Source organism: Rhyacophila brunnea, unplaced genomic scaffold, assembly GCF_057557595.1.
Source record: "Rhyacophila brunnea isolate RB1 unplaced genomic scaffold, BYU_Rbru_1.0 scaffold_3, whole genome shotgun sequence".
Classification (NCBI taxonomy): Eukaryota; Metazoa; Arthropoda; class Insecta; order Trichoptera; family Rhyacophilidae; genus Rhyacophila; species Rhyacophila brunnea.
In genome coordinates, this window is record NW_028232965.1 from 58407486 (window position 1) to 58427954 (window position 20469).

The 20469-nt window shown below is 33.0% G+C and overlaps 2 protein-coding genes across 2 annotated transcripts; one reads left to right on the top strand and one right to left on the bottom strand.

Moving 5' to 3' along the window:
• Positions 1-1011: 1011 nt before the first annotated feature.
• On the top strand, positions 1012-12006 carry LOC147068614 (larval cuticle protein A2B-like). Its single transcript, XM_085952209.1, has 4 exons — positions 1012-1317; positions 7699-7795; positions 10121-10309; positions 11752-12006. Exons 1-4 carry the CDS (start codon positions 1219-1221, stop codon positions 11844-11846), a joined length of 480 nt encoding a protein of 159 aa, XP_085808335.1. The 5' UTR covers positions 1012-1218; the 3' UTR covers positions 11847-12006.
• A 1449-nt stretch (positions 12007-13455) lies between these two features.
• Positions 13456-20359, bottom strand: LOC147068615 (protein anon-73B1). Its single transcript, XM_085951974.1, has 2 exons — positions 20102-20359; positions 13456-15066 (listed from the first exon to the last, which is right to left on the bottom strand). The coding sequence occupies exons 1-2, from the start codon at positions 20234-20236 to the stop codon at positions 14971-14973; spliced, it is 231 nt and encodes a 76-aa protein (XP_085808100.1). The 5' UTR covers positions 20237-20359; the 3' UTR covers positions 13456-14970.
• Between the last annotated feature and the right edge of the window lie 110 nt (positions 20360-20469).

The window sequence follows — 20469 nt, forward strand, 5'->3', positions numbered from 1 at the left end:
CTGCGATCTATGGATCAGAATGCTTGGCCTAATAAAAAGGAGAACGGAAGCTGGATATGTTATGAGAAGGGTAATCGGAGCCGGATGCGACGAAGATGGCACGCGGGGAGAAAGGTATGTATTGTACAATCTCTACAGGCCATGTCTCTAGGATGGAAGACACCAGCTTTATTCAATAAAGCAGAAGTAAAAAGGATGGTTGGGAGATCCAAGGTAGTTGGATAGTGTAGAAAGAGAAAAAGACTCCTCGATGCCCACAAATAACCCAGTTGTTTGGTAACATTTCAAAAAGCGGTTATTTGTATTAATATTTTGTAGATCTTACGGATTGTACTGAATGTTCACATGCAGTGAAAAAAATGAGAATCTGGACATTTCACAAAAAAAAATCTCGAGATACGAGAAACAAGTTCTCTCATTATATCTCAAAAGGAATATCTAGTGTCATATTTGATACTAGTAGGTACCAAGTATACATTCTGCACATTCATTTAATAAAAAGATGAGTATAGATTCTAAGAATGTTGTAAGTATATATTTTTAACCGTGAGCATTGATAGCCTACATGAAAATTATAGGAAGCAGTTTATCTTGGCTACAAAGATACATATTTATTAATTAATACAGTTTAAATTGTAAATTATCAAAAAATGTCTCAAACTGCAAGATTCGTATTTTTGCTCTAGGTGTCTCTGGTAGATAGAGGATTCGCCTTAAATAAAATCAATACCCCGTAAAAGTATTACTTTTTACAGAAGCAATATGTCGAATTGGTAAACTAAATAAACTTCTACAGGTAGACTTTATTTTAATTTGGAATCGTTTAGTATCTTTCCGTAGTCACAGTTCACTCAGCGCGATGTAATACATTACGTCTTGAGTGACGCGGGGTTCAGAGTGGTGGGGTTCATAGTCAAAGGTTTTCCTCTGCCCCTCCTCGGTCCAAGTTTTCCGTACCCGAAGCCTCAAAATAAGGCCACTTATAAATGCAAACCACAAAAACATTTTACCAATCGCAACCCGAGTTCAGTCACAACTACTACAAGGATTCTTATATTTTTATTATTTTATTACGACCACAGGGATAATAAAATCACGAGGATATTTCAAGCAAAGATTAATCTATCCTAATTAAACAAATATATCAGTAGTGCTTGTTATTTTTTACGGGAGATAAAACCTTTATTTGTGGTTTATTTCTAAGTACAATACTTAAACATGGTTTCGATATTTACTTTCGTGGTTGTTAGTTTGAGTTTAATAGGGTGTGATGTTTTGGCAAAGCCTGGATATTCAGACCATTATGTGGATTATTATGTAAGTATTCATTAATTTATTTATATGGATCAATATTAACATGTAGGTAACGCATAAAAACAGAAACAATAAACAGATAACTACATCATGCAGATCGTCGTGTCATTGAATTATTTGTTTTGATTAATATTATTAAGAAAATAAAATTGACACATTAAGTTATAATTATGTTTCCCATACTTTTTTATTAGTTCTAAAATTAACGATGTATTCAACATTTCATTGTAAGTATGAAACGATTTATCTACCTAGACATTATACTTAGAAAAATATTTTTATTCTGCTGGTTATTTTATTAAGACCTTATTAAATATACTACTACTAACTTATACTTGAATAAGGAAAAATTGATTGCTTATGTTGATAAGTATGTATGATAGTGTAAATTGATGTATTAATAAAATGAATAATGTACAGTTATAAAATCGAATCACTGAATACAAGACATGCACGAAAAATCAGGAACCTTTGTAAACGCATCTCGAATTAAAAATATAACACAAATAAATATGGGCCGCTTTTTTAATTTTTAGATGTTTTTAAATAATTTTACCAACAATTATTGTTGGTATCATTGGTTTCACAGTCCAGTATAGATCGGATGCATTTAGATTCAAGAATATGTTTTCATGCCTGGTCATCATATGCCGTGTTTTTTCGGTAGATCTAATGTAGAAGTATGTAGTTTTGAGTTTTCATATTTTTTTCATCCTCCACAGGCAAAGTTAAAATATAACGTATACAATGCAAACGGATTTGAAAAGCATTAATATGAAATTGTTTTTAACTGTAAATAAAAATATAAGATAATATTCATTACCTAGAACATTAAAAGAATTTACGTTGTTACTTAACTTACAAAAAAAAACATTTATTAGTCGCTATACAAAGAATTTTTGTTGAATTCAAATATAAATAAATTTATAATTATGCACAGTTTAAATTTAATCACGATTTAGTCTAATATTAAGACATGAAACAGATAAGATGCGAGACCTTTTAATTTGTCATTTTTCCATGAGAATAAAAGAAAATCATACTTTACCTTCATCATATCGCCCGTGTTTAGAAAAAAGGGCGTAACCCTCACAGAATAAATTTTACAGGAGAGGCAAAAAACGTTTTTTGAGTGATTTTAGTTTAATAGTTTTTTTTTAAATAGGCACAGACATTGGGTGCATGATGATTGATGATTTGGTGTAATATATTAATTTTCGATCTAATAATATTTAAAAAAGTTATTACAGATAAATCATTAAAATTGAGGATAAATGCTTTTTTCCATAAATTAAAAATTAATTAATCTCAATTAAAACCTGAATTTAGATAATAATTCGGCATTTGCAGCTTAATTCCTTTTTATAGAACGTGTATTTAGTTGTATACATTGCTAATATCTAATAAAAGCACTTTTCGAAAAATCGAGGGTTACGCCCTTTTTCCTAAACACAGTCGATATTATTATGTAGACGGTATTCACTATATACCTATTCATCATAAGAAAGTATGTACATTCTCTTATATAGGTACTTTTTATAATTCTATAATTCAATATTTTTCAGAAGTTTTTTTCGAAGAGTGAGACGGTATGCTTACATACGTTTGGAAAAACTCAGCATGACGCGTATTAGGAAAAAAACTGAGTGGGTCTTATCTTATCCGCACAGAATCCCACTCAGTCCTATAAAAAAATCTCTAGTACGTGTTTTTATAAGGTTTATAAAAACAACATGGTAATTTCAATAAAAAAATCTCTCCTTCAATCTTAAATGAAATAATTTAGTAAGCTACTTAATTTATTTATAGTAAGTTGATGGTAAATAACGATTTGCAGCATGTTCATTATCTTTAAATTGTCTCTTCGATCGCCAATGGCTTAAATATAATGATAACGGCCCGGATATTAAAAACATCCGAATCATCTTAAAAAAGTGCCTAATGTGATTTATTTAATGTATGTATTAATCTCTCTTTGGCAGATGAATATTGACAACGCGGTTTTAGGTGATAAAAATTTCACTTTCGATAACTTTCCCATGAGATTGTCATTTTTATCACCTACGTAAGAAACGCACTTTTTAATTATTACAAAATAGCGCACGTGAGAAAACATTTGTCTAAGCACTTGGGTACGTTCTCTTGTATTATACTTATCAATTTTTCAAACAACCCGACATTTGCTTTACATTTTAAAAAGTTTAGAACAATAATTTTAATACTGTCAGCGGCAGTTATCCACGGAGCAAATGACGAGGTCGTATTAACTGTTGTATTTTCAATACTGGTTAGCTGTTTATCGCGCAGAATTTTTCTGCAAGCGACTCCAAACCTATCAACCGCCAATGTACTGTAAAGTGTTGGATAACCGTCTGTCTACACCAGTTTTAGAAAGGGTTAAATATAATATTATTACTACCTATTTAATTTATTATAAATTTGGCAGTGCGATTTATGAAGCTTTCACGATGCTGGTACCTACGACCTAGTTGAGTTCTTTTTCTTTGATACCTACATTTTGTATTATTATAATAAATTAAAGTTCAACGTTTTCTGTACGGTTCCTGAACACGAAACTATTAGGAATTTTCCGCACATTTAATTTTGAGAGTTTATTTAATTACCCACTTATTCTAATGATTTTAATTCAAATTCCATCAAGGACCTTCGTACCCACTTATTGTTAGCCACTATCAAACAACGATATTTATATATATATATTGTTCTGTTTAACTTTTAATAAAAAAGAGAAAAATCTTATCTGAAGATGAATTAATTTAGCTCATTCGAAACGATTTTATTTAAACTGTGTGCTTTATATAACGCAAGTAAATATGATAGGTAGGAAGGTAGATACCTACTTTTCATAAAAAGTTAATCATATGAATTACCTATGTGATTTGATTGATAGTTTAATTATAATATAAAAGACTACCGATTGCCCGCTTGAAATACGGATAAAAGGAAGACAGGTGAATTAATATACTGATGTGTATTATTAATTTGGTCGATTTGGTCGATTTGGTCGGTGTGCGCTTCTCAACCCGTGTCTCACTTCATACTATTGTTTTGAGACTTTTTTAAATCCACTGATTTGGTACAAATAATGTGCTCTGCAAAAGATGTGTAAGTTTTATAAATATTGGTCCAATAGTTTTTGATTTGAAGCCGAACAAAAGATACATGGATTTGGATATTTTAACATTTATTAATTAAATTATAGCCCCCCCCCATAAGGTCGGGAGGTTGACTGTTATAGCTTGGGGGCCTGCCGTGGCGTACTTTTAATTTGCTGACGGACAAACCAGGACCTGTTTTAATACATTTTAAAAGAAAATAATTAACTTTTCTCCTTCAATTTTGTGGAAAATTTAGAAAATATATTATCTCCTTTAATATTATGTAAATTCATATACCTACTTAATTGGTTATTTTTAAAAATAAATATCAATTACTTGTGTCTCATTTAAACATATTTATTTTAATAAAAAAATATTTTAATTTATTTAATTTGAAGTTTATTTTAATGCGAAGCTTGCGTATTTTTCCGCTAGGTTATCTGCTGGCATGCCTCTCCCCCTTAAGGTAATGTCTTTACCTACCAGAGGCATCTAGCGGAAAAATTCGAAGCTTGCAATATGAGACATTTTTTTGATAATTTACAATTTCAACTGTATTAATTAATAAATTATGTATCTGAAAACATTGGAAAAAAAAATATTTTGTATTTTAAGTCAAAAATAAGCTTTCAATTGTAAAAAATGTGAATTTGTCGCAGGACCCCATCTTAGTAGTACATGTATTTTATGGTCATATTTATTAATAAAATTTAGTTTATTACGTTTTCTAAGCTTCGCCTTAGAGATTTTTGACTAATTCATAGTATTAATATTTTTTTTATCTATTTTAAAAAACATCGATTTTTATAAAAATATAAATGTGTATAACTTAAAATCCTTTTTATTTATATATATTAACGATTAGAGCAAATTTGTGATGTGCGTTTATCTCACTTACCTGGTCGATTACCCCAGGCTAGAGACCTGTCAGCCCCCCTTTGTGGGGGCCATGGTGATTTTCAAAGTTCAGTCCAATTCTCGTCAACTGAGTAACCACCGATCAATGTATTCTGAAGGATCGAAAATTGTCAAAGGTGGTCCGACGAGTTTGATGAACAAAAGTGCCGAAACTGTTTTGGTCTTCAACGAAGCTCTTATTGGGGTAATAATTAGATTCATTTGCGAAAATTCGCGTTCACATTCACTTAAGAAATGGTTCCTAATAGAATCCAATGCATCAAACGCGATAGTTTTTCAGGATATGTCTTTTCATATGAGAAGATTCAGGAAAATTAACTTATTCTATGTAAGCGCGACGATTGTTTCATTTAATTGCTTTTGAAACATTAAAAATACCGTGAAAAAGGTGGCGGAATGCCGTACCAGCGCGTTACATGACAAAAAAGCCCTGGATATGATTATTTTTATTTAAAAATTAATATATGTTTTGATTATTCATTTATTTGCGTAAGATATTGCTAATTTTGGACATTCGTTACCTATATGTAAAGATTTAAGTAATTTCTAATCCCAGGCAATCTAGGAAATTCTTTTCTCGCCACTGCCATAGCGCTAGCGGTCTATAGTAAATCCAGGGCTGATGTTGGTATACTATGTACTTGAACTCGGTGTATTAATAATTGTTCAGCGAGCCTAGATAACATACACAGGCGCGCACACAAGGGGGCCGTCTGCCTACCCGCACTAACAAAGAAAACCACAAACTATTTCAACGAATGGGCATAATAATATTTATTATCTGTCGTGGTGATATTACAAAAAATGTATGCGGCGTGGATGACACAGGTGGTCATAATAATCAGTATGTACCGTTACGCCAAGCGCACACTGTAACCACTTATGGGTGCAACATGTTGCAGGAACTCGTAAGTGAGCACACCACCAACGCCAACGGTCAAAGCCAACTTCATCGCTACGACCAAAACATATAGTATTTTTCCATAGTAGTACCTACAATCAGTGACGTCCCTACACAACATGCCGCCCCTAGGCAGCGCCAAAAATTGCCGCCACATTTTTCATACAGTATTTTTTATCATCCTTTCATGACTCCAATATCTAAGAAATATGTTCTACTGTAATGATATGTTTAGTTTGAGATCGCGAAGGTTTAGGCATTATTAAATCGATAATCGATGACGGCGTGACGCTTCGATACAGACTAAAATCGTGGACCGGAGTGGTAGGTGGGACGCTCTGTAAGAGGAGGGTGTAACCCATCGACACTTTTACTTACTTACTTTACTACTATACTTTTAAAAGAATTTCGACGACCAACGCAACTTCCGTGCGTACTGGTTAATAACTAAGACTGTAATTCATAAATGTGCACGTGTCGTTTCTGGTCACCGAGGACGTCGAAGGGCAACGGAAGTAAACTAGACATCGCGAACCCAACAAAACCAGGGAGCTGAATTTTTAAAATAATAATAGGTATGTATATATATTCCACATGATTCTCCTCGCTCAATCTGCCTACCCCCACGGGACGTTACTGCCTACAATATACGGCGTACGAGCGGTGACATCAGTGGAACCGGCTAACTATGGATAATATAATATAGAACTTCGTAGCGAGTCGCATTCGACAGATTACATTGATATAATATAATTCCCCTCCATTTAATAAAAAATCAATAACTATACATCACAGATTTTTTCGACGTTTATCCCCTTTCCACCATTTTCTGGTAGATTTAGCAGACTGTTGCAGTAATTGACGTGACACGGCGATGGCGGTGGGCTGACGACGGAAGGATCTTCGCATCCTCGATTTAAAATTGAGATTACCATTTATGAGCAAGCACGTCTTTGACTGATTGGGTTATCTTTGAATCTTTATTAGATCCACGTAAAGAATAAGTTAGATAAACGTTTGAGGAAACAATAAATTTATAATATAATAAAATTAGATACGGAGTCAAACGTGTATAATAGCTACTACATAAGAATAGCGACAACTGTTTTGCTAATTAAGCAAGACAGGAAGGTGTGTGGGTACAGACTGATTGTTTTTTTTAGTAATGGTGAGATTTAAATTATTTATTGTGAAGGTCAGATTTGTTTTAACAATGTATGTTATAGAACATTAAGATGTAAGTATAAATAATCAAAGTCATCAACGCGGTAAGTACGAGTACCTAACCAATGCCAACATCTCAATAAAGAATCTGTGTGTAGTGAGAACTGAAATAAAAAACATCGGCTTCATTTTTAAATGCACTACATTTATCCCATTGAACACAGTCACAGGGGCAACAGTTGTCGTACCGCACATAATTTCCAGCTTATTTTCATTTTCTAGGATCATCCGAAATATGCCTTTAATTACGGAGTAGCGGACCATTCAACGGGCGACGTGAAATCTCAACACGAAACGAGAGATGGGGATGTGGTTAAAGGTACAGTATCCAATTCGTCATAATTTATTAAAAGTTGTTCAAGTCAGAAGTGCGCCTATCATGGTGCAGCGACTACCACAAACAGCTGACTATCAGCGTCAGTCAAATCGCTAATAAGAGTCGATCACATTTTTATTCAAATGAACGGGTAAGTGGAAAAAGGATAATATTCCAAAATTATGATAAAATCAACTCGTGACCCGAGAACTACAAGGTTCTAAGTGTCGTTTTTTGGCCAAACTAAAGTAATAATGAGGCAATCTTCCAAGTCACATTATCTACATAATATATCAATATGACGTCAATATTTCTTATATTTTTTCATTAAACCCCAATACTACCGAGTTCTATGTGCACTTTAGAAAATATCTGTGGTACTAGAGAGTTCTATCATAATCTAAAAAGATCCGTCGTTCTACAAAGTTCTATGTGCTTTGAGATTTCGTGGTTGTGAATACATTTAAAGTTATTAAAATGGTTAAAATTGCAATATGAAGAGTAAAATCTTGTTGTTTTGTATTTTAAATTTATTATTTAGACTTCATGTCGTGTATCAATAAACCACGAGTATTTACATAAATTACTATAGCTTCGAGATACATAACCTCAAAAATTTTTTTCGTGATATTTGATATCAACAGTAAATTGTGAACTCACTAATAGATGAATAATAATATTATGAAACGTAAGTAAGATTTAATTATATTATCGTTATTTTTTTAAATTTCGTTACAAACGACGTTACAGTTACATATTCACAAACCGTTAATTTCAATACCTACATAATTGATTATTTTAACACTGTGAATGTCGAGCGAACATTGTACACTTATTCTTTAACCTTTTTTTAATAATAATGTCTAAATATTGAGAGTATTTTAAGGCTATTTCATTCATTGATTTAATGCTTTTGGTTTCCTGAAAGTGATATAAATGTTTGAGATGTTTCAAATCTCAGTAGATGAGGTGAAGAAATGGTTATGTTGTATTCTAAAATCCCTATTCCTGAGAATTCCCACACTATAGAGATTTAGTATATTAATTATACAATATCATTATGATGTTACGATGGATCTGAAAGATATGTCTCTTGCTGGCTTGAAGTTTATTCTAAAACTGAAGCGAATAATATAGTAGAAGAATTTTTACACAATATTCCCTCAGCCATTAGTAACAACAATCTTGTATACACAATTACAACACATGTATCTGATGTAGTTGAAGACAACAAGCCAGTTGAAATTGAACAATAAACATTGGGCTAGTTGCATCAACATTAGTTTTGTATTTTTATTAATTATATTTTCAACATAATTTTCATTTTAAAATGGTATTAAACAAAAATTAGAAAAAAATATTTAAGTTTTTCCGAATTTCCCATTTTTCCAACAATTTCCATACATTTTCTCCGGAAAAAATATTATATTAGATAACTTTCAAGAATTTTATTTATTTTAACATGAAAAGTGAAACTATGTGTCCTGAATCACCAGGATTTCCATACAAATTTCAGTTAGAACCTTGTAGTAAAGGTGAATGGTTTGAGTTTCAGGTGGACAAAGTTCTAACTGAATTTATGATATATAAAATTTACCATTAAAAACTAGTTTTAACTTAGTTTTATTGATAGTTACAACTTACAACATAGTAGTACCATCATTGATATATTCAATCAAAAATATAATTGAAAACATTTACAATTAACAAAATACAAGCGTTCAAAACTTCAACAGCCCATAACTTTTTTGCTGCACTTGTTCACTTAGAACCATGTAGTTCTCGGGTCGCGAACTGATAGCCATTTTGTATAGGTACTCTTTCTATTGAGTGTAAAACGGGGAATATTCCAGCCTCACTCCATTGTAAAAATCGACCATTAAATTTTACATGAGTAGAAAAAGGATAATATTCCGGAAATATTACCCTTTGACTACTACCACCTACACTGGAGACAGTGATAATGATGAATAGAACCGATTGTATTTTGTATTATTTTTTGTAGTTTTGATTCATTAATAAGTATGTTTTGTTATTATTAATGATATTTTACCCACTGCGAAAGCATTTAGTGGAAAATGATAACATTCCAGCACCTTCAATTAACAATATTTAATAAACTATTGAGTAATTGAACTCAAGTTTCTTAAAAAAACGTATATGTAGTTTCATCAGAAAACAGTTTTTTTTTTGTTTTCCCAGCAACTAGGGTAACTGGAATGTTAACCCTTTTCCAATACCCGTTCAAATACATTCTATGTGAGTGATAGAAGATAGATAACATTAAGGATGATAATAATTATACTCGTATGTATTTTATGATGATAGGTCAATATTCTCTTGTGGAGCCAGATGGCTCAGTGAGAACTGTCGACTACACTGCCGATCCCGTCCACGGCTTCAACGCCGTTGTTTCCAAGTCTGGACCGAACTTGCACCATCACGCCCCTGTTATCTCAAAACCCGTGCTGCCAGTCCTCGCCAAGAAAGTCGTCTACGCATCGCCAGCTCCCATTCGTAAGAAATCTCACTTTCCAGCTATAGTTATATATTTTTTATTTTTAAGTTTTTGTAAACCAAAATAAAATAATTACAAGATAAAAAGAACTTTTTACATACCACGTTTTTAAATTCTGTAGAATCATATAAGCTTGACAATTCTATGTATTAATAAAAACTTTTTTTTGATGAATTATCCCATAAACTTAATTGATCAAAGAAAATGCGTAATAAAGAGAGCAATAATTATAAGAAATTTTCATCTATGAGATTTTTAAAACTTGTACTTGATATGAAGTAAAAAACAAACAAAAAACAAGAAAGTGAGTTAATTCTTTATTCAAAATCGTCGAACGCAAAAGTGCAAGCATTGAATTCAATCGAAGCGCCACCTTGCGGATTTTTCCGAACTAACTTTCCATACAAAACAGAAATAACTGAAAATGAATTCGATTCTGCTTAATGATGGTTAAAAGTATTAAAAGAATGCATTGTCACCGTGTTCTGATATATTCTAAAAGTTTCAAATGTCTAGCTAGTCGGGAAGTTAGTTAAAAATCGATTGCAAGATTTGTAATGGACAAACAAGAAAACGAGTTAATAAAAGAATGGTAAAAATGTGCTGTTATATAGGTACATCGTGTCAACATAGAACTAAACTAGATGTTGGTAAACCTAATGCCGTGTCAAGAAATTTGTTGCCAGTGTGGACACGGCATAACAGTGGCACGGCAAAATCGTCATGCAGTTGTAGTGCTATTGTTTGCCAACATTTCAAGCACGGATACCTGAACCGAACTGAAAAAAAATATCGTTTTTTTCGGTTCGGTACATATTCAAACATGCGTGTTTACCTGATCTTACCCCCCACTTTAGTTGTAGTGACGCATCTCGACATAAATCTCATAATTTTATTTATAATAAAAAAAAATTCCGGCCACATACGATAAGATCATACGGGCCTACACAGAGTGGAGGTTTGTATTAACAGATTTTGTTTTTACGAGAAATGAATGTCAGCCACTTGCTCAACCTATTAGGTCCATACTCTGACTCATACACAAATTGAAAAACAATATGTGTACTTGCCAGACCCAGGATTCGAACTTGGGACCCAGGACGCTATAGTCCGACGAGAGACTGTTCAGTTGAAAATGTCCCTCTGAGGCGGACGAAACCGGTCCTAATTTATTGATTAAAAGTGGAATAAGTACTACAAAAAAATTGCGTTTTATTAAATTAAAACAACAATACAATGCAGTTCCACCATGAATTGACAGTTAACAAAATAAAAGAAATTAATAATATATTATTTAAAAAAAATTGTATGGCTGCGGCCGTGCGGCCTCAATAGCAGCCTTGTGTATAGAATAGATGCGCAGTTACATTATGTAACTATAACTACTTTTGTCAACAAAATGTATACATTAAACAAATATTATTATTGTTATATTTTTCAGTTTACAAGTCCCCCCAATACTCCGACTACGATATTGGCTATGATGTTGCAGGAGACTATTATAATGGACACAATAACGGATATAGCTTTTATTGAGAACCCTGCAATGTTTACAAATGTTTATAAGAAGTGATTGAATGTGTACAAATCAATTATTATTGAGAATAAAAATCTGTCAAACGAAGATAAACCCGAGGAGTTCAATAACTGATGTACAACTGTAAATGTAAAAAATAAAACCCAACCTAATATGTTTACTTGTGTTTTACTACTCTATCTAGTGTTCAAAGTCACAAATCTGGAAACATCTAACATGTTGTGAATACTTTCCTAATGATTTTCCGTCTCCGTGTCCAGCCCTCCATCACCATGCAGCGGTGCTACAAAAGCGATCTATGTGCTGCAGATCTCAGAATTGGCGTGACCTTGTACTTGCCCTATGCCCCAATAGAAGGGTGTGACAGGGTGAAGTAATATTTTTGCCAGTTTTTGTGACAAGCTCCAGAAGGCATCTAGCATGTTGGAAATGCATCTAGATTAATGCGTTAAATCTGGCACTATTCGACACTGAAATAGCTTTAAAAGTTACAGGAAAAAGCCAAAGAAGTTGTAAAATCTTTGGCGTCGGACGACCTAAAAAACATGTCTTTGAAATTTCTCAAATTCCAGGCTAGACTGCGAAATCTCTAACGTGAGACCAGGCAGCGGCGCTCGTGTTGTATCTTGTCTATGGTTTTCGATTTCGAAGTATTGTAAGTACTGAAACGCGAGAGGAGGGGTGTAGTTCTCCAAGCCGCCGCCTATCACCGCAAAGATTTCGCACTATAAGCATGACCAGATATTATACAGAAGTAAAGTTTCTTCTTTTGCATAAATAGCGCCTGCAGACACAATATGATCATGGTATTGTTTACAATTTACATCATTCTGTGTTTGACTTTGGCATAATAAATAGTTATTTACTACAGGTGTAGTTGATCTGGCTCCAGTGGTGTAATCTGGGGATGTGTCATATTTTCATTGCGCTTCAGGGTGAGGAGAAAAAAAATTCAGTATTTACGACTACAGATTGCCGTTGAAAAAGTTTCATTCATACTTTGTTGACTCCTATTTATAATAAATAAAATTATTGCATGTATTATAAGCTAAATTCACATAGATTTGATGCATACACATTTTTTGATGGTTCGTAAAGCATTCGCAGCCATTCATTGGTCGGCGTATTGGTATCAAGCCAATTAGGAATCAACCGGTTAGTATGGAATGGTTTTCAGTCAATGAGATTTTATATCGGGTTTGCCCAAACTGAAGGTGGGCAATGTATAAAATTCGTTTTTAAGAACGTCTCTATGAGCGCAGCGAAAAAACTAAACCACACTGTGTATAACTAACCAGTGGGAACATACAGTAAGAAAATCTTAAAAATGTATTTTTCACAATCCAAGTATAAAAACATCAATCAAACCATAAATAATCAAAGTGTAAAAAAATCTTGGCCACATAACTATTGCTTTATTTATAACACTCAACGGTGGTTTAACAGATAGACAAAGTTGGCAAGGGGGCCTCAAAATCTGTTACTGCCTTGGATATCCACATGGCTAAAACCACCACTGTAACTGGCATATATAGACCTATTGATGGCTATATTATAATTCTAAATCGTAGTTGATAAAATTTTGTATTTATGTAAATAAATAGTTATTGTTATTCTATTGAACTATTCATTCAATTTATTTATTTCACATCTAATGAACTTTACATCCATTTTTTTAGTTATATATTTAATACATTTACATAACGTCACATTATTTAGCATATAAAAAATATTTTCACAACAATAAAAATAGAAATACCTAAATCTAATTAAATTAAACTTAATACATAGGTAGGTACAGTAAAAATAATACAATGATTCGGTTCGTGGATTGTATGCGTACAAATACGTATACCGTCGTAGGCGCTATGAGTACATCGGCCGCCAGATAATTAGTAGCACTAGTAGGGGTAAACACCGCACGCACACCATCGACGAAACGAATCATTGTTTTATTTTTACTGTATATCTGTTTGATTCACACATGTCACAGCAAATTGATCAGTTATTATGTTAAAATTGAATAGTAAAAAGCGCCTAATCAACAAATATAAATCTTTCTATTCAAATCAATGACATTATTAATGGACGACGCACTCAATACAGTAGCTAGCAAGTAAATTCACGCATTCGCATGTATAGGTAGACGTCACGCAATTTCCATTATGCGATATCACGGATCGGGAATTTATAGCAATATGACCTTTATTATAACGGCGTTAGAACAGTGTTTCTAGTATCAATGTTCGTTTGAGCGAACCTGTTCGAACCGAACCATTCGGCAGACCCAACAAAAAGCATCAGGAATTTATAGCAATATCACCTTTATTGTAATGGCGTTAGAACAGATTATGCCATTCGGCAAACCCGACAATAAAGTGAGTGTCATTTTCTTTTCCAGATGATTCGTCCATATTAATGTCATTGATTCAAATGGACAAAATTATAAGTGCAAACATGGTAGGTTCATCAATTAGACAAATAAACTATGTACAATGAATGCTGTACCTATTCATTTTCGGAAAGCTGTAATTTCATCTACAAACACTTAGCTATTAATATTTTTATAGCAATGCCTGGGATATTTTATAGATACACACTTTTGGTTGAAGTAAATACTATTACAAATAACAAATTGATATCAACCAAGTCATTACAACAAAATAATCATCTTAAATTATTTTGTATTATGATAAGATTTGTGACTATTTTATTAATTAAAATGTGCAACTTACATACATACATTATTTATTGACTGCTATCAATGAGATTGGATTACTATAGAAGTAGGTTCTTCTTTAACTTCTTCAAATGATGTACTTTTCTATGCATGTGAACAATGAATTATTTTAAATTATTCAAAACAAACGCCAGAGACTGGCATTCTTTCTTCAAAGACAGACGAATAAGTTCGCGTTTTTTGTATAGCCGGCACTGTACGCCGGGCCATATCCGCCCACGAACTTTAAAACGTTAAAATCATTTATAAATAAAACAATTACTTAATTCTTGCGGGGGAAAAAACTACCACTTAGGAGGGTCTCTATTTAAATATTAAAAAAATCACAAGACCTATAATCATAAAATTTCCATTTAGTTTGTGATGAATCACAAATGCTTGGGCTAGCGGCGTTTCTTCTTATCTTGTTTACGGGGGCGATGGTGTGGCCGCCTTCCTGGAGATGATTGTTCTGAGCTGCATTCATCACTGTCTGCGCCCTAAAGCAGAAAATTTCATATTATGTAAATGAAATCTCTGTCTTCTTAGGAATCTACGTCTATCTGTCCCATCTACAATTGGGTCGATCGAATATTGCTAACAGATTTCTACGAGGGACAATCATTCGGAGTTTGTTAAATTCTCGCTCTCATGCGAGGAAAGAGAATTATTAAATTTGGCAAAGATACAGTACTTCAGTGGCGCACCCAGGGGGGGCGGCCAAGGGGCCCTGGCACCCCCCAAACATGAAAATTATCAGAATGATTTTAAACATTGAAATTGAAAGGCAATAAACTATAAGTACCTTGGGCTTAGACAAATAGAAACACGACAAAAAAATGATTTGTAATTGAGGTGTCTAATTACAAAAAGCGACAAGTCCACAATTCAATATTTTCGGGAAACAACGTTTTTATGTTTCTAGCTACAATTATTTGTTTTAACGTGAGATTTTTTTTTCCGTTGTATTCTATGTCGAAATTAGAACCAAATGGCAATTTGTTTCAGCCGATAAACTCTTAAATGTAATAAATATAGGCAAAATAAAATTGGACTTAGCGCTACTTTTACCTAACTTTTTAATTTATCCCGCATAAGGCACATATTTCCATGGCACTGTCATTTAGTTTTAAGTTTACCAGATGCTACAGCATGCGAGACGCCCTTTTCAATATTGAACGTTCCCTTATTGGTTGACTTGACAAGCTTTAAATAATATGAAAAACGGACTTGGCGCGTTTTGTAATAAATTGAGACTTAAAATATTTTTTTTCATATGGTTATATCGCATTTTTAAATTTATAGATATAGGGTAACTGCATTAGTCCCCGGACAGCTTCAGTATACGGACAGTTTTGTACAAATATAACGAAAATAAGCAAAGTATGAGAGTTTCATATGAAGGATGACTCACATATTGTGCCTGTATTGTTCCTTGACCAATAAAATTATATTTGTCACGCACAAATGAATTCATTCTATAGTATTACATTAGTAGTGGTGCACATGCTGACTCAACAAAAAAAATATTCGATTTCTTAAAAAATAATTAGTGAACGAAGGATACAAAAAGTACGTTAAAACTATGATTATTTCATTTATTCGCTTCAAAGATGTTTCATATTATTCAGTAATATGTTCTTGTATATTATTCAATGATAAAAATAATGTATTTTGTTAAATTTAGTTAAATATTTGGTGTCCGGCAACTAAAGTGCAAAATTTTATCTTTTTTTAGTTGTCGGACGCAGTGTCCGGGCACTGAATTTATAAGAGACATTGAGTATTTGTGTGTGTACAGTATCACATCGAGGCTTGCTTGGTTTTATACAAGTTAGAAAAGGACAAACATAGAATTGTAAATATTTTTAGTTTTCGGACACGATTTTATAATTTTGATCCTGCTGTCCGGCGACTAAAATTCAATATTGAATGACCGGACAAAGCTATTTTCTAATTAATTATTATGTATTTACACAATTATCTCCAATAGCTGGTTCGAGTACGTCAAATGCAAGCACCAGTTCATCAAGTGTGAGCAATTTAACATTAAAATCTCATCTTTTTTACCCCAAACCTACTCAATTTGGGAGTAAAAATAGAATAATAAGACACTGTCAAAGCACCAAGCGCCATTTCTTCGGAAGCGTGGAGGAAGATCATAGAAGAAAAAGTGAAGGGTGACAACAGTACAGCAATTCATAAAAGATGAAAGGTCTTCCTTAGAAAAGAGAAGACAAATAAAAAAATAAAAAAAAGGAAAACGAAAAAGGCGATTTGCCAAAATTGTTCTGATGAATTAGAAAGTGATGTTGAGGATGGTTTATTAAAGAACATTGGCTGTGATGGATGTGTTCGTTGGTTTCACCTTAAATGCAGGACAATGTCTATGTTATCTTATAGTGAAGCATCACTAAAAGATTTTGTACCCCGGTTCCGGGTTTGTAGGTGTTTAGACATTAAGTCACATATCCAGGCTATTGGGTTGGGGGTATAGCACTGAAGCATTTTTTTCTCTGTAAAACTACTGAAGAGTGCTTGATTCAAGCATGGATTTTTTACACTTAGTTCTCTTTTATATTTATGATTGAAAATAGCACTTTAAAACATTTATTTTTCGTCAGAGAAGGGATTAGGATTAGTATTGAAATTTATTTTAGTGTGTTTGGAAATATAATTATGGTGACTGAAGTGTTGAACCTTTTTAAAATTATCAATGGCAATAATTTAGTTGCCAGCAGTTCTCAAGTATGTTTTTTTTTGTAAGCCTGCTTTGCATATTATAGTACACAAACAAAAGTTACACAGTTTGAGATTTTTTGGATGTAATAAAATATAATGTCAAAATTTGGTCAACTCACTTGAGATGTTTATTAGTTTTACCATTTGACTTATGAAGTTCAGTTTTTTATTTCATTTTGCTTTGCTCAATTTGCACTCAAAATTACTTCGACAGAACTATATGAAAGAAACACATTGAATAAATAAAAATATGTTTTTTTTTCCAAGTTAGCAGTTGCTTGAGTGCTCATTGTGAACTATTTCTGCTTTTATTGCATCGCTGTATTAACTAAAATTGTTTAAAGGTGAAAAAATATTTTTTTAACACCAAAACTTGTCTTATTTTCTATATGAAATAATCTGTCCGACCACTAAAAATAGTACGTCCGGAAACTAAGATTGTGTGTCCGGAGACTAAAAAAACCAACCATTTTTCTTAACATGAGAAATATGATAATAATTTACCTAAATATAGATTTTTAAAATATTTATAAACCAAAAGAATATATATGTAAACATTTATAAATCATAACATATTTTGTTTTCTTCTAAAAATGGAAAAGATATCGAAAATAAGGTGAGAAAATAGTTAACTGTCCGGATACCAGTGCATTTACCCTATTCATATTGTGTAAAATTATACAAAGAATATGTGCGTATTTTGTTCTCGATTTTGACCAAATGTGGACTTATCGCTTTTTGAAATTACACGCCTCAATTATTCTTCAGCACCCTTTTTGGAAAAATTTGTTAGATTTTAATTTCTAACACAAAAATTTCGAAACACTAATGTCGGGTTTTTTTAGAAACCCAATCCCTAATGGAACTGTCAAAAAATTCTCGGTGTCCACCCGAATTCCGGAGTGGTGTAGGTCATGGCTGGGGAGGGCTGACGGGGCTATAGCCTGGGGGCCCGGCGTATCGGGTTGACCAGATACGTGAGATAAACACATCAGAAATTAGCTTTAATAGTAAAAAAAAGTCACCTGCGCTATTATACTTCATGGGCATGAACATTTTAAATTATATAATTGTGCAATATATTTTCTGATTATTATGTGTCGATACTCGACAGCTCCATTATTAAAGTAGATTTATTAAAAATCGCCAATAGTTCACTGTATAAGTAGATACAATTTGAAAAACGTTAAGGCCGTACATCAGTTGAGGCACAGTCTAAAAAGATCGTTGCTAGGTGATGCGCGGATTGCGGGTCGCGGGAGCAAATGACGCCCGTCAAACGAAATATTATTTGTCATATAAATCCAACATACGTCCATTTTATGTTCTGTTTATTGTTCTATTAGTAACAATAATAATATATTCATTGACATGTTTTCTTTTTAAAGTAAATGGGTAACGTTTTTAGTCATATTTGCACAAATTAAGAATTAATTGGCCCGTCGCCATCACGAAGCAAAGTGACGTGTTTTTAGCTCGACGTTCTCTCACTGAATGCGAGCGAGTCCAAAATTTCGTCGCGCCTACAGTTGAAAATTATTTGCCGTTTCACTGATGCGTCACCTTAATGTAGTGTTTCACACTGCCTTTAGTCTTAGCGGTAGGTAGGGGACCCGCCAAATATCCTAGCCTGAGGGCCCGTTTCAGGATGTGGGGGCCATGGTGTAGGTACACCGAGTGCAATAGACAAAAATCTTCAATTAATATTTGGGAACCTCAATAAAAAAAACCAAAAATCGACGAGAAACATTCAGCGAAAAGAACGACTACACCCACTACTACAGTCGGTGGTGGTGTAAATCAAAAGAACATTTTTTTTCAGTGGAATTCGGCATAAATATTGTAGCTCTCTAGACCAAGCGGGTAGCACAGCCGATATTATTTGAGTAATGTTTTAGCATACTAGGCGCACATGTCCAGCATGGTCACTGTTAGTCACTTTCAATCCGCCAGTCGCTGATAACAACGGTTACAACCACTATGCCTCCAATTTAATAAAAACTACGAGAAACTGTACAAATATACCACCGTGTATTATGAAAATATGTAAAAATAATTAAGTAAGTAAATATATGAAGAAAAAGAGCCTATGGGACTAATATATATTCTCCTCCTTGGGCCCCCCCCAATATTAAATCCTGAGTGCGCCACTGCAGTACTTACTCCCTATCGTAAAAAAACCTTAATAAATAGCATTGAAAAATAATGGCAGTCGCCGGAATTTATCCATTGCCATTTTTTAATTGAGATTTAAAACATAACACAATATACTGTACCGTGGAAACAAATGAAAACCTATGGCGTAAAGGGTTTCATATATTTCCGGGTTTCTTCAGTAGGTTGTGTTGGGACGCTGAAGCAAGATTGTTTATGGAAAAATCCACCTACTTCCACCACCCATTATTGCATTGTTGTTTCTGTAATCCTGTTTAGTTTTCATAATTTAATAATAATTTGATATTTATATAATTTACTTAATAATAATAATTGAATAATATAAGTAAGTAATATCTTTAATTATCTACAACAAAATTGGTGTAGCATACGTTTTTTTTTATTTCTACATTAAAAATGTGAATTAAGTACTGGCTGTATGTATTTTTAACATTAAAGTATTCAGTGTAACTAGTTATTGCTATAAGAATACATGATATTCCTAAACAATAAGTAGACCATGTCAATAATAGATATTTCTTTTATTGATGTATTAAAACAAAACAGAGGCGAAGCACATCCAGTCACCCGCGTCTTCAAAAGATTAAAAAAATATTTGATTGGCGTTTTTACCCATACCTTGTTGGAACTGTAGTCATTCGAGTTTTCAGGTAAAGTGATACAGGCAGCCAGGCAGATCACTTGGAAGACTGCTCCAGCATATAGACTGTATCGCACGATTGTGCTCATCAAATCTTCCGTTATTGTTATCATTTTATCAATATATGTCTAAAGTGTGTAACAACTAACAATATCTTTAATCGGGAACCGAGTATTTCTTTTAAGAAACTCAATAACAGTCCGATCTGTTGATGAATTTGATTGATTTTCATAGACAAGCTTCACGCTCGACGTTCAATTGACAGCTATAATATATACTTTTTTGGTTTCTTTGTGGCTGTTGAAGTAGTTTTGATTTCATACCCGGTGGTTTTTTATACTACATA

What these genes read in the sequence shown, in the direction of transcription:
- LOC147068614 (XM_085952209.1), top strand. Translation starts at nt 1,219, where the DNA reads ATGGTTTCGATATTTACTTTCGTGGTTGTTAGTTTGAGTTTAATAGGG. An exon ending in AGATGGGGATGTGGTTAAAG is followed by an intron (nt 7,796 to 10,120) that starts GTACAGTATCCA and finishes TTATGATGATAG; the next exon opens with GTCAATATTCTCTTGTGGAG. An exon ending in CGCATCGCCAGCTCCCATTC is followed by an intron (nt 10,310 to 11,751) that starts GTAAGAAATCTC and finishes TATATTTTTCAG; the next exon opens with TTTACAAGTCCCCCCAATAC.
- LOC147068615 (XM_085951974.1), bottom strand. Translation starts at nt 20,236, where the DNA reads ATGATAACAATAACGGAAGATTTGATGAGCACAATCGTGCGATACAGT. An exon ending in ATGACTACAGTTCCAACAAG is followed by an intron (nt 15,067 to 20,101) that starts GTATGGGTAAAA and finishes TTTCTGCTTTAG; the next exon opens with GGCGCAGACAGTGATGAATG.